Source organism: Bombina bombina, unplaced genomic scaffold (genome assembly GCF_027579735.1).
Source record: "Bombina bombina isolate aBomBom1 unplaced genomic scaffold, aBomBom1.pri scaffold_628, whole genome shotgun sequence".
Lineage (NCBI taxonomy): Eukaryota > Metazoa > Chordata > Amphibia > Anura > Bombinatoridae > Bombina > Bombina bombina.
This window is the reverse complement of record NW_026510737.1, coordinates 168,360-184,050: the sequence shown is the minus strand read 5'-3', so window position 1 is coordinate 184,050 and position 15,691 is coordinate 168,360. Positions and strand designations below refer to the sequence as shown.

Below are 15,691 nucleotides of genomic sequence, written 5' to 3'. Positions count from 1 at the left end.
TGCTAACTTTATGCAATCTAATATTGCCTGTGAATTTTTATTAAAAAAGACTGCTTTTCAGACCCACTCTCTGTGCTCTTCCGAGCGGGTCTGTTTTATCACAGAGTGCACCTGGCCAGCTGTCTAGTCACAGCCCGGCCTGACTGCACCATAACACTCAGTGCAGCTCGCTGCTGCTCTGTCTGAGAGCGGGAGCGAGCTGCACTGAGTGTAATGGCGCGGTCGGGTTACTTTTCCATGGGAAATAATGTTGCATTTAAGAAAACATCAAACATCAGATGATATAAAACAAAACATAAAAAAGAGGGAAATTACATACATTTAATAAACCTATATGAAGCCTGAAATCCGGTAGACTGAGTTTTACCGTCACTGTGGAACTGTATTAGCATAGAGGCACTAAATGACATAGTGTTGAAAGAATTACTGCCACAGAATGTTCCAAGAAGTGGAGAGGACGTTGTTTTTCCATCATAGATACGGACATAGTCGTATAAGCAGTAAGTATTTACCTCCAGGTTAAAGACATTAAAATTAATTGAAACCTGCAAGAAAGTTTGAATATAAAGTTAACAAATTGAAAACAGCAAAGGATACAGGATATTTCTTTCATTTATTTTAATTCATTTTATCTAAGGTAATTAATTATTTAAGGAAATGTAACAAACACACACATAAAGTCTTAATTTGTTTTTAGACAATGTTAGCTGTCACTAAAGGGACGCTGTATAAAAGAAAAATCTGAACCATGTGAAACAACAGGCATTTAATTATGTTGATTTTTTTTCATGAAACCAATACAACTCTATTAGCAGAGTACCTCCTATATAGCTCAATGGCTGATTTTCTGTTTTCAATAATTAGTTTCACTGCGAATGCTTACTGGGCATTAGAAGATGTATATGCCAACAAGCACAAGTAGGTAATACACAACTAATGCTAGTCATGGCCGGCTTAGTCATGGGACCAAGTGGCAGCACTTCAGTGATTCAGCCTGGCAATATCACAGCCAGACTGCTACTGTCCTGTAGCATTTTTAATTTTAATAAAATAACAGCACTAGACAGCCTTTTGGGGGCTAAAGTTGGCAGCTGTAGGGTGGTAGAAAAAAAAAAGATGCAACGAAAAGTGCCTTTACATTGGGGTTTATGGGAACTGTGTGTTCCCAGTAAATATATATGTATGTGCTTATATACATATATATGAACTTGTTAATATGTGTATATATACATACAAACACATAAATATGTATGTATATGCTTATATACATATATATAGTATGTACTTGTTAATATGTGTATATATACATACAAACACATAAATATGTATGTATATGCTTATATGCATATATATATAGTATGTACTTGTTAATATGTGTATATATACATGCAAACGCATAAATATGTATGTATATGCTTATATACATATATACAGTATGTACTTGTTAATATGTGAATATATACATACAAACACATAAATATATATGTATGTGCTTATATACATATATACAGTATGTACTTGTTAATATGTGTATATATACATACAAACACATAAATGTATATGTATATGCTTATATACATATATACAGTATGTACTTGTTAATATGTGTATATATACATACAAACACATAAATATGTATGTATGTGCTTATATACATATATACAGTATGTACTTGTTAATATGTGTGTATATATACATACAAACACATAAATATGTATGTATATGCTTATATACATATATACAGTATGTACTTGTTAATATGTGTATATATACATACAAACACATAAATATATATGTATGTGCTTATATACATATATACAGTATGTACTTGTTAATATGTGTATATATACATACAAACACATAAATATGTATGTATATGCTTATATACATATATACAGTATGTACTTGTTAATATGTGTATATATACATACAAACACATAAATATGTATGTATGTGCTTATATACATATATACAGTATGTACTTGTTAATAGGTGTATATATACATACAAACATATAAATATGTATGTATGTGCTTATATACATATATACAGTATGTACTTGTTAATAGGTGTATATATACATACAAACACATAAATATGTATGTATGTGCTTATATACATATATACAATATGTACTTGTTAATATATGTATATATACATACAAACACATAAATATACAGTGGATATAAAAAGTCTACACACCCCTGTTAAAATGTCAGGTTTCTGTGATGTAAAAAAATGAGACAAAGATAAATCATTTCAGAACTTTTTCCACCTTTAATGTGACCTATAAACTGTACAACTCAATTGAAAAACAAACTGAAATCTTTTAGGTAAAGGGAAATTAAAATAAAAAAATAAAATAATAAGTGTGAACACCCTTAAACTAATACTTTATTGAAGCACCTTTTGATTTTATTACAGCACTCAGTCTTTTTGGGTATGAGTTTTTCAGCATGGCACATCTTGACTTGCAAGATTTGCCCACTCTTCTTTGCAAAAACACTCTAAATCTGTCAGAATGCGAGGGCATCTCCTGTGCACAGCCCTCTTCAGATCACCCCACAGATTATGAATTGGATCCAGGTCTGGGCTCTGGCTGGGCCATCCCAAAACTTTAATCTTCTTCTGGTGAAGCCATTCCTTTGTTGATTTGGATGTATGCTTTGGGCTGTTGTCATGCTGAAAGATCAAGTTCCTCTTCATGTTCAGCTTTCTAGCAGAAGCCTGAAGGTTTTGTGCCAATATTGTCTGGTATTTGGAACTGTTCATTATTCCCTCTACCTTGACTAAGACCCCAGTTCCAGCTGAAGAAAAATAGCCCCAAAGCATGATGCTGACAGCACCATGCTTCACTGTGGGTATGGTGTTCTTTTGGTGATATGCAGTGTTGTTTTTGCGCCAAACATATCTTTTGGAATTATGGCCAAAAAGTTCAACTTTGGTTTCATCAGACCAGAACACCTTTTGCAACATGCTTTTGGGAAACTTCAGATGGGTTTTTGCAAAATTTAGCCGGGGCTTGGATGTTTTTTTTTGTAAGAAAAGGCTTCCGTCTTGCCACTCTACCCCATAGCCCAGACATATGAAGAATACGTGAGATTGTTGTCACATGTACCACACAGCCAGTACTTGCCAGATATTCCTACAGCTCCTTTAATATTGCTGTAGGCCTCTTGGCAGCCTCCCAGAACAGTTTTCTTCTAATGTCACTGTTGCACCATATTTTCTTCACTTGATGATGACTGTCTTCACTGTGTTCCATGGTATATCTAATGCCTTGGAAATTCTTTTGTATCCTTCTCCTGACTGATGCCTTTTAACAATTAGATCCCTCTGATGCTTTGGACGCTCTCTGCGGACCATGGCTTTTGCTGTAGGTTGAGACTAACAAAATGTCAGGAAAGACCAACTAGAGCAGCTGAACTTTATTTGGGGTTAATCAGAGGCACTTTTAATGATGACAGGTGTGTACTGACTCTATTACTATTACTATTTAACATTATTTTGAATGTGATTGCTTAATTCTGAACACAGCTACATCCCCAGTTATAAAAGGGTGTTCAGACTTATGCAACCATATTATTTTATTATTTTATTTTTATTTCCCTTTACCTAAAAGATTTCAGTTTGTTTTTCAATTGAGTTGTACAGTTTATAGGTCACATTAAAGGTGGAAAAAGTTCTGAAATGATTTATCTTTGTCTCATTTTTTTACATCACAGAAACCTGACATTTTAACAGGGGTGTGTAGACTTTTTATATCCACTGTATATGTATGTGCTTATATACATATATACAGTATGTACTTGTTAATGTGTATATATACATACAAACACATAAATATATATGTATGTGCTTATATACATATATATGTACTTGTTAATATGTGTATATATACATACAAACACATAAATATATATGTATGTGCTTATATACATATATATGTACTTGTTAATATGTGAATATATACATACAAACACATAAATATATATGTATGTGCTTATATACATATATACAGTATGTACTTGTTAATGTGTATATATATATACATACAAACACATAAATATGTATGTATGTGCTTATATACATATATACAGTATGTACTTGTTAATATGTGTATATATACCCAGCGCTACGGAATCTGGCGGCGCTATACAAATAAATGATAATAATAATAATAATAATATACATACAAACACATAAATATGTATGTATATAAGCACATACATTTAATATTGCTTCCATCGCTGCACTACTTTCCCCCTTCGCTGTCAACTTGTAATACCAGCAAACATTAGGGTGCGCTGGTATTACTCAGTGGAGGGCTAATGCTTTCAAAAGCGATATTTAGCATCCCACTTGTAATCTGGCACTAAATGTGAAGAAAAACACAGTCACCCTCTGTTTTTACTGATGTTTGTCCTATTACCATACCCTCTAAACACCAAATATTTATTCAAGCGGATATTATTTTATAGTATCTCTACACTATTTTGTCATTATGGCTTCATGACAAAATCACAAACACGGAAAATGTGCCCAAGTGTTATTCCAATTTTTTATGTGGTGGAGATTTCTTATGGTACCCATACCTTGACCCCAAAGCCTCAAATGAAAGAGGGGTATCTCCAACTCCCATTTCTTTATATTACAAGTAATTACCCAAAAAATGGTGATTACCTGCAACACTAACCACTAAAGGACAGAGGTCCCTAACATGACACCTTTACTGTTTGACTTAAAGAGGAAATGATCCACAATTTGTAATTAGAAATCTTTAGAATGAAGGTTCCCTTCTGTTACCATAAGGAACATTGGTCTCCTGTCTCACAAAACAGTAAACAGCAGAGATATATTCCAAGGAGGAGTATTACCATGTAGTGGTGGTCATCTTCTCTAATACCTCATAGCACTGATCCTATTTGGGGGAGACTGAAAGGAACATGAAACCCATTTTTTTTCTTTCATGTTGTCGAAAGAGCATGCAAAATTAATCAACTTTCTAATTCACTTCTATTATCTATTTTGCTTTATTTTTGTGCTATCCTTTGCTGAAAAGCATATCTAGATAGGCTCAGTAGCTGCTGATTGGTGACTGTACATAGATGCCTCGTGTGATTGGTTTGCACGTGTGCATTGCTATGTCTTCAACAAAGGATATCTAAAGAATAAAGCTAAATAGATAATAGAAGTACTTTGAACATTGTTTAAAATTGTATTCTAAATAATGAAAGACAAAAATTGGATTTAATGTCCCTTTAATGTTCTAAATCGCTTATTACCTCCCTCACTGTATAAATATTTATTATGAAACATAGGGGTCTCACTCATTTAGATAAGGAATTATTGACCTCACAGCTTTATAGTGATTGTCATAGGAGTAATGATCATGTGACAGCCTCACTGTTGACTTTCTATTGTCAGTGCTCATAGATCCTGATTCTACACAGCAAAATACAAGTTATCTCTATATAATTAATTATTGTTTTGTGTTGTATTATGCAAAAAATAAATAATTTACCATTTTCTGTGGGGGAGCAGTTATAATCCAGAAACAGTCAACAGAAGGTGGATATAGATTGGGGTATCCCGGTGATGTTATAACCCCAGGTGCGGAATTAATTGTGGCACCACAGTAAACTGTAAGTTAATAAAGACAATAAAAATAGTACACATGGGTTCATATATTCTACACATTCTGTGTGTAGCACTATTTTATATAACAATAATAATAACAATAATAATAACAACAATAATAATAATAATAATATGTAAGTACACATGGGTTCATATATTCTACACATTCTGTGTGTAGCACTAATTTATATAACAATAATAATAACAATAATAATAATAATAACAACAATAATAATAATAATAATAATAATAATATGTAAGTACACATGGGTTCATATATTCTACACATTCTGTGTGTAGCACTATTTTATATAACAATAATAATAACATTAATAATAACAACAATAATAATAATAATAATAATAATAATAATATGTAAGTACACATGGGTTCATATATTCTACACATTCTGTGTGTAGCACTAATTTATATAACAATAATAATAACAATAATAATAATAACAACAATAATACTACTACTAATAATAATAATATGTAAGTACACATGGGTTCATATATTCTACACATTCTGTGTGTAGCACTATTTTATATAACAATAATAATAATAACAACAACAATAATAATAATAATAATAATAATAACAATAATAATAATAATAATAATAATAATAACAATAATAATAATAATAATAATAATAACAATAATAACAATAATAATAATAATAATAATAATAATAATAATAACAATAATAACAATAACAATAATAACAATAATAATAATAATAATAACAATAACAATAACAATAATAATAATAATAATAATAATAATAATAATAATAATAACAACAATAACAACAATAATAATAATAATAATAATAATAATAATAATAATAATAATAATAAAAATAAAAACATAATTATTAAAGGGACATAAAACCCAAAATGGTTTTTTTTTATGATTTAAAAAGAGAAAACTAATAAAAAAATAAAAAAAAGTTTTCAATATACTTCCATCATCAAATTTGTACTATTCTCATGTTATTCTTTGTTAAATAGCTATCTAGATAGGTACTGTGCACATATCTGAAGCAGTACATTACAATAGTGCTGCCATCTAGTGCTCTTGCTAATGTATAAAATTATTGAAAAACTGCTGCAATATTGTCCTGCAGACACGTGCACACTCCTGAACTTAACTTATTGCTTTTCAAAAAAAGGATAACAAGAAATCAATTGAATAATAGATGTAAGTTGAAAAGTTGTTTAAAATTCTATGTGCTATCTGAATCATGAAATAATAATAATTTTACCCTTGTAGTGCTAGCTTTGGAAGCACATATACAAACATATTTATTAATGTCAAAGAGGATGTAGAGAGTTATATTTTTTAGCAGTAAAATAGCGCACCTTAGGTTTAAAAATAAATAAAAAAAATTATACAAATATGGTAAATTTGGGGTTGTATGTATACCAGGTAAAATATAATATTAGTATATAAAAGAGCGCTAATTAAACATTACATCTATAAGGGCATATCTGTGTACATCTGGTCCTTAAGGACCTTTTGCAGACTGGCTTATAAATATAAATTTCACTGTGTACAGGTAGACAGCGACACAACTTAGAAGCATAAAGCTAATTATAAAAAAAAAAACATTTAAGGAAGATAAGATAACGATACTGATAAAAAGGTGCAAATAAACACAAATACCTCCAGTGTATGAAGCTTTAAATCCAGTTGCAGTAACGGCTCCATCACTAACAAATTCCAGAAGCATTGAATTACTGGATGCTATAAATGAGGGCAACATTCCGGAACCACAGGTTTTATCAAGGAGAACTGGAGATGTTTTGCTGGCTCCATCATATACTTTAACATAGTCTGACATGCAGTTTGTGGAGGGCTGGATATCAAATGCTTCAAATGTCAGGAAAACCTGTTAACAGTTTTTAAAGTGTTATTTATTATTATTATCATCATCATCATCATCATCATCATCTCATTGGGAGACATAGATCTAGCTAAAGTTTTGTATTAAAATACATTTATGACAGATTTTTAATTTAAGATCAACAATCCTAAAATGAACACGTCAGCATGTTCTGCCTATGTACTGTGTTGTGTATATGCATGCAATATAAGCCCCTCACAACATTTTTGGCTAGATTAGAAGTGGAGTGGTATTTAGCTCTCCGGCTCGAGCTCTAATACCACTGAAAGTAAACTTTTTACGCACGTGGGTTAGCGTCCGTATTAAAAGTTTAAAGTAATTTTTTTTGCACACAAGCTAAACCTGAAGCACAAACCAAAAAAGGGCACTCGCACCCAAAGGTACATCTGCAAGGGTTCCAACAGTTAAATACAATATCAAATTGAAGGAGGCACCTGCTGTCTTTCAAATAAGTGGCTTTATTCCTTGTGATGTTTTGGAAACACACTACCCTTCCTCGGACAAACAAATCAAACAAAAAGTTAAACCCCAGTGAAAAAATTGGTGCAAAAACCGTCATGGCAATCCTCAACAGTGTATAAACAAATACCATTATTGTTATTTTTTATTATGGGTTATTTGTAGAGTGCCAACAGATTCTGCAGCGCTATAAACAAATGCGGAGTACAACAAAACAATTATAGGGATCAAATGGGTAGAGGGCCCTGTCAAGAGTTGCACTGTTGTAGTCAGTTCTTAAGAAGGTGATCTACAAACAGCTGGACTCTTAGGCTTACATGCTAAGGGGGTTCAGGGGTTAGCAATGGAGGAGAGGAACTGGTATAAAGAAAGGTTAGTGTAGGTTGTATGCATCCCTGAACAGTAGAGTCTTTAGGGAGCACTTGAAGCTTTTAAAACTAGAAGAGAGTCTTGTGGAGCGAGGCAGAGAGTTCCACAAGATGGGAGCCAGTCTGGAGAAGTCCTGTAAATGGGAGTGTGATGAGGTGACAAGAGAGGAGGAGAGTAGGAGGTTGTGAGCAGAGCAAAGGGGACGGGAGGTAGAGTATCTGGAGACAAGATCTGAGATATAGGGGGGAGCAGTGCAGTTGAGAGCTTTGTATGTCAGAATGAGAATTTTGTGTTTGATCCTAGAGGCAAGAGGAAACCAGTGAAGGGATTGTCAGAGAGGTGCAGCAGATGAAGAGCGACGTGTAAGGAAGATGAGTCTGGCAGAGGCATTCATTATGGATTTTAAAGGAGCTAGGCAGCAGGTGGGGATACCAGAGAGGACAGAGTTGCAGTAATCGAGGCAGGAAAGAATGAGAGGGTGCATTAAAGTCTTAGTTGTGTCTTGTGTAAGGAAGTGTCTAATTTTAGAGATGTTTTTAAGGTGGAAGCAGCAGGCTTTAGCCAATGACTGAATGTGAGGAGTGAAAGAAAGATCTGAGTCAAATGTGAACCCGAGACATCGGGCATGCGGGGTAGGGGGTAATGATGGAGTTGTCAACAGTTATAGAGAGATTGGGGGTGGAGAGTTTAAAAGAAGGTTGAAAATCAGGAGCTCAGTTTTGGAGAGATTTAGCTTGAGGTAGTGAGAGGACATCCAGTTAGAGATGTGAGAAAGACAGTTAGTGACACGGGTTAGCAAGGAAGGAGATAGGTCTGGTGCAGAGAAGTAGATTTGGGTGTCATCGGCATACAAATTATATTGTAAACCATGGGACTTTATTAGGGAACCTAGTGATGACGTGTAGATTGAGAAGAGAAGGGGACCGTTACTCCGACAGAAAGTGGTGACAGGGCAGAGGAGGCCCCAGAGAAGGCTACACTAAAGGTACGGTTTGGCAGGTAGGAAGAGAGCCACGACAGGGCTGTGTCACAGATGCCGAAGGATTGGAGGGTTTGGAGCAAAAGAGGGTGGTCAACATTGTCAAAGGCTCCGGACAGATCAAGGAGAATAAGCAGAGAGAAGTGGCCTTTTGATTTTGCTGTAAGTAGGTCATTGGTAACCTTAACAATTGCTGTCTCTGTGGAGTGATGGGGACAAAATCCAGATTGCAATGGGTCAAGGAGGGAGTTTATTGTAAGGAAATGGGATAGGCGTGCATAAGCTACTTTTTCGAGAAGCTTTGATGCAAGAGGGAGGAGGGAAATAGAGTGGTAGTTGGATGGGGAGGTAGGATCAAGGGAAGGTTTTTTTTAGGATAGGTGTGTGTGACCAGTGCATGTTTCAGCGATGAGGGAAATATATCGGTGCTGAGGGAGAGGTTGAAAGTGTGTGTGAGTATAGGGGTAAGGGTGGCAGAGAGGGAGGGGAGTAGCTGTGAGGGGATAGGGTCAAGGGGACAGGTAGTGAGGTGAGAGCACAGTATAAGTGCCGAAACTTCTTCCTCAGTAACAGGGAAGAATGAGCTAAGTTTAAGGTTATGTGGGTTGTGGTTGATTGATAGAATTTGAGGGGGTGAGAGAATGGAATTATGTTGAGAGCTGATTTCATTTCTGATGGAGTCGATTTTGTTATTGAAGTGGTTGGCAAAGTCTTGAGCTGACAGAGAAGTTGTATTAGGAGGTGGGGGAAGGTGGAGAAGAGTACTGAAAGTGGAGAACAAACGTTTTGGGTTTGAAGAAAGATTAGAGATAAGAGTAGAGAAGTAGTGTTGCTTATGGAAATTAAGGGCAGAATAGTAGGAGTTCAAGATAAATTTGTAATGTTGAAAATCAGCTGAACTCCTAGATTTTCTCCAGTGCCGCTCAGCAGTACGGGAACATCTGCGTAGGTATTGTGTCAGAGGAGTTTGCCAGGGCTGAGGATGAGTGTTTGATTTCCGAGCTATGGTAAGAGGGGCGAGATTGTCAAGGACGGATGTAAGCGTGGAATTATAGTGGCAGATAGATTGGTCAGGGCAGGAAAAGGAGGAGAAGGATGAGAGAAGAGGTTTGAGGGAATTAGAAAGCTGTTGTTGATCTAATGACATAATGCTTCTGTGAAGTTTGGTGTGAGGAGCAGAAGGAGGGAGAGTTGTAGGGAGGGATGATATGTTGCAAGTAAGGAGATGGTGGTCAGAAAGAGGAAAGGGGGAGTTTGTGAAGTTTGAGAGAGTGCATCGATAGCTAAAGATCAGGTCAAGGGAGTGACCATCTTTGTGAGTGGGAGAATCAGTCCATTGTGACAAACCAAAAGAGGAAGTGAGTTGCAGAAGTTGTTTTGCAGAGGAGGCAGTGGGATTGTCAAGAGGGATGTTGAAGTCACCAAGAATGAGGGAAGGGGTGTCTGAGGAAAGGAAATAAGGTAGCCAGGCAGCCAAGTGATTTAGAAATTGAGTTGAGGAGCCAGGAGGATGGTATATGACTGCAACACGTATAGAAAGAGGAGAGAATAAGTGAATCATGTGGGTTTCGAATTAGGAAAATGTGAGGGAAGAGATGGGATGTATTTGTTGAAAAGTGAAATGAGAGGAAAGTAAAATACCTACACCACCTCCTTGTCTATTACCAGACCTAGGAGTGTGGCTGAAGTGACCCCCATGTGACATAGCAGCAGTGGATGCTGTGTCTAGGGGAGAGAGACAAGTTTCTGTTAGGGCCAGAAGGTTGAGGGAGTGGGAGATAAAGAGGTCATGTATAGAAGTGAGTTTGTTGCAAACAGAGCAAGAGTTCCAGAGTGCACAAGTGTAGTGGCTTTTGATGGAAAAGGAATGTGAGTAAGGTTGTCAGAGTTTTGTTTTTTTAGTCTGTGGAATGGTAAACATTGATGTGCACAGCTAGGCTGTTGTTGGGGACCAGGATTAGGGGAGATGTCACCAGCAGTTAGTAAAAGCAAGAGGGAGAGTGACATGAGATGAGATACAGATTTTCAGTAATGAGACTGCTTTTGAGACAAGGTGCAGGGGGAGAGAGAATGTTTAGGAATAGGTAAAGTTTGTGAGTACAAAAAGTAAGGTGAGTTTAAGAGAGATGGGCTAATGAACAGTGCAGGTGGAGAGGGAGAAGGAGTAATTGAATAATGTAGTTTGTTATAGAGACAAAAGGCAGCAAAAAGGAATATGAAGATATTAGGCATTTTTACATAATTGATGTCATATCCTCATGTGTATTATCACAATAATATTACTAAAAAAGGGAATTTCAAAGACTCTCATGAACGAAAGACGTTTGAGATGAAAATGATCACACATTTCAACACCAGAAATGAAGGACTTAATGTAGACTCTGGCTTTCTCACACACTATCAAAATTTTCTATAATATCTCATCTTATTGTCCTATATTGGTTTCATTTTCCTTTTGTTTTTCCTCTCATCTTGCCTATTTACTCTCCTCTGTTTATTTACTCTTTCTGGCTATTCTCAGCTATTTTCTCCTTCAGACACATACTCTGCTTTTTATGACACCCATCTCACCCCCCCTCCCTCCCTTCCATTTGTTGTATGTGATATGTATCTATATCATATTGATCAGTATTGCTTCAGACCTGAGGAAGAGAGGAAAACTCTCAAAGCTTGTCTTTGAAATATTATGTTAGACTAAAAAAAAAGGTATCACTGCATACTGTAATACTTTGTTATACCATTAGGGGTGCCAGTAAATTAACAAAACATTAACTTCTTAAGGACATATGACGGAATTTTTCCATCATAAACAATTGAGCAAACTGAAAGCTGTGTCCTTAAAGGGTTAAGGGCCAAATTACAAGTGGAGCACTAAATATCGGTTTTGCAAAAGCAATACTAGCGCTCCACTGAGTAATACCAGCGCACCCTAATCTGCGCTGGTATTACAAGTTGACAGCAATGCCAACTCGAGTTAGGGTTCGCACTGCTGGGAAGCATAGCGCTGACGAGAGAGCGCACTTCCATAGGCTCCAGTGGGAATCTCATTCTGATGTTGTCATACACAGCACAGAAACAAAGTGCAGCGAAGGGGGTAAGTCTTGCAGCGATGGCATTAATATTAAATATATATTTATATGATTATATATATATATATATATATATATATATATATATATACATACATACACATATTAACACATAAATATATATATGTATACAAGCATATACATATATATCTACTGGGAACACACAGTTCACATAGACTGCAATTTAGAGGCACTTTTCACCCCACTCCATCCAACTTTACCCCAAATACTGCCTAGTAGTACAGTTATTTTATTAAAAAATTAAAATGCTACAATTTTTACTTTTGTTATAAAATACACCGTATTTTGAGGGTATTTGGGGCACATTTATAACATTAACCAGAGATCTGATCCCTGGTTAATTCTATAAGCGCTGATTGAAGTAGCAATAACCAGCCACATGTAATGGCTGTTTATTTATTGCACTCCCGCTAACAGGCAAATTTGCCCATTTGTGGGCGTGAAATAAATTAGCGCTCCACTTGTAATCTAGCCCTTAGTGTTCTCCCGCCTCCTAAATTAGAAGTACTATCTACTAATATTCTCTCATGCTGTTATGTTAGAGCTTAAAAAAATAGTGCTGCCATAAAAAAAACGATGCTTACCTGATAAATTCTTTTCTTTCCTGGCAGTGAGAGCCCACAATGTCATTCATAACTGTTGGCAATACAAAACCTAGCCACCAGGAGGAGGCAAAGACACACCAGCCAAAGCTATAAGTATCCCTCCCACTTCCCCCACTCCTTAGTCATTCAGCCGAGGAAATAAGGAAAAGTTGGAGAAACACTAGGGGTATAGAGGTGCCTGAAGGCAAGTGAAAAATGCCACCTTAAAAACAATAGGGCGGGTTTGTGGACTCTCCCTGCCAGGAAAGAAAATAATTTATCAGATAAGCATACATTTTGTTTTTTTTCCAATGGAATACACCCAAGGGTGTTAAGGGAACTTAGCACTGTTATAGACAAACCTTTACTCTTAATTTTTCAAGACTCATTATCCTCAGGCATGGTACCCCAGGATTGGCGTAAAGCTGATGTGGTGCCACTCTTCAAAAAGGGAAGCAGGGATGATCCAGGAAGCTATAGACCAGTTAGTCTGACATCAATAGTGGGGAAGATATTTGAAGGGATTATAAGGGATTATATTGATGAGCATATTCGTGTAAACAAGATTATGAGTTCTAATCAGCATGGCTTTAGGAGAAATAGATCATGTCAAACTAATCTAATTAGATTCTACGAGGAAGTAAGTAAAAATATAGATAAAGGGGAATCAGTTGATGTGATATACTTAGATTTTGCAAAGGCATTTGATACAGTGCCACATGAGAGATTAATGCACAAAATTAAGGGACTGGGAATAGCTGAAAATGTTAGCTCATGGATAAATAACTGGATAAAAGATAGGGAGCAACGAGTAGCAGTAAATGGATCATACTCAGATTGGACAAAGGTAATCAGTGGCGTCCCCCAGGGATCAGTACTGGGCCCTGTTCTTTTTAATATTTTTATAAATGACTTGGAGCAAGGATTAAATAGCGACATCTCTATTTTTGCAGATGATACTAAGTTAAGTAAGGTCATTAGGTCAGAGCAGGATGAACTCTCTTTGCAAAGGGATTTGCTAAAATTAGAACTATGGGCAAGTGAATGGAAAATGAGATTTAATACGGAAAAATGTAAGGTTCTACATTTTGGAAGTAAAAATAAGCAGGCTATGTATTTTTTAAATGGGACAAGACTTAGCCAAACACAGGAGGAAAGGGATTTGGGAGTAGTAATAGATAACAAGCTAAAGATGAGTGCACAATGCAGGGCAGCGGCTTCAAAGGCTAATAAGATACTAGCATGTATTAAAAGAGGCATTGATTCAAGGGAGGAAAGCATAATTCTGTCATTATATAAAGCCCTGGTAAGACCTCACCTTGAGTTTGGAGTGCAGTTCTGGGGACCGATTGCTAAAAAAGATATTGCAGAACTAGAAAAAGTTCAGAGAAGGGCCACAAAGCTAATAAGGGGATTGGAGAAATTAACCTATGAGGAGAGGCTAGCCAAACTGGGTCTGTTCTCTTTAGAAAAAAGGCGCTTGAGAGGTGACATGATTACTTTATATAAATATATTCAAGGCCCATATACAGAGATGGCAGAAGCTCTTTTTATTCCAAGAAAATTGGTTCTGACAAGAGGTCATAATTTAAGGTTGGAGGAAAGGAGATTTAATCTCCTGCAACGGAAACGTTTTTTCACTGTAAGAGCAATAAAATTGTGGAACTCATTACCAAAGGAGGTAGTGAATGCCAATACCATAGATACATTTAAAAATAGTCTGGATAAATTTCTGTATATAAACAAAATTCATGGATATGATTGCTAGTATTAAATGGGTCACATTTTAATGGGGTTATTTAAGCTTAACTGGAGCTTTTTGTAAGTATTTTAGATTTGTATAGGTTGAACTCGATGGACTTCAGTCTTTTTTCAACCTTATCTACTATGTTACTATGTTACTATGTATGTAGGGAGAGTCCAAAAATGCATTCATTTCTGTTGAAAAACCAATACCCAAGCTAGAGAGGACACAGAATGAACCAGTAAGGAAAATTGTGAAAAGGTATGCAAAGAGGACCAGGTAGCCGCCTTACAGATTTGTTCCATGGAAGCTTCATTCTTAAAAGCCCAAGAAGAGGACACTGCATGGGTAAAATGAGCCGTTATCCTTTCAGGAGGATGTTGATCAGCTTCCTCATAAGCCAAATGAACGACACTCCTCAGCCAAAAAGAGTAGTCAAGGAGGCCATCTCACCCTTGTGCTTACCGGCAAACAAAACAAACAAGGAGGAAGAATGTTGAAATTCCTTGGTGTCATGAAGATAGAATTTCAAAGCACGCACCACATCCAGATTGTGCAATAAATGCTCGTTCTGAGAGGAAGGATTAGGACAAAAGGAAGGTACTACAATCTCCTGATTGAGATTGAGGTCAGAGACAACCTTAGGAAGAAGACCTAACATGGGACGTAAAACAGCCATATTGGTAAGACCTTTGTGAAGATCCTAGATTCAATAGATAGTCCAAAGGCAGAGTTACAAACTGGAAAAAAGATTTTGCAGATTGGAACATGCAGGAATGCGCCCTACATAACTATTGGTCAGATAGTCTCCCCTTTGAAGGAGGAAACCCTCAGAAATTTTCTGAGATCCTTTAAACCTAGGAGGGACAAAACGTACCCTCTTATCAGGCAACTA

At 35.9% G+C, this 15,691-nt stretch overlaps 1 protein-coding gene across 1 annotated transcript in view; it reads right to left on the bottom strand.

Moving 5' to 3' along the window:
- Positions 1 to 311: 311 nt before the first annotated feature.
- LOC128643352 (embryonic protein UVS.2-like) overlaps positions 312 to 15,691 on the bottom strand; it is a 145,253-nt gene continuing 129,873 nt past the window's right edge. The window contains exons 15-17 of the mRNA XM_053696282.1: positions 7,311 to 7,536; positions 5,525 to 5,643; positions 312 to 545 (exon numbers count right to left, since the gene is read on the bottom strand). Of these exons, the coding sequence (XP_053552257.1) occupies positions 312 to 545; positions 5,525 to 5,643; positions 7,311 to 7,536 (579 nt within the window). The remainder of the gene's footprint in view (positions 546 to 5,524; positions 5,644 to 7,310; positions 7,537 to 15,691) is intronic.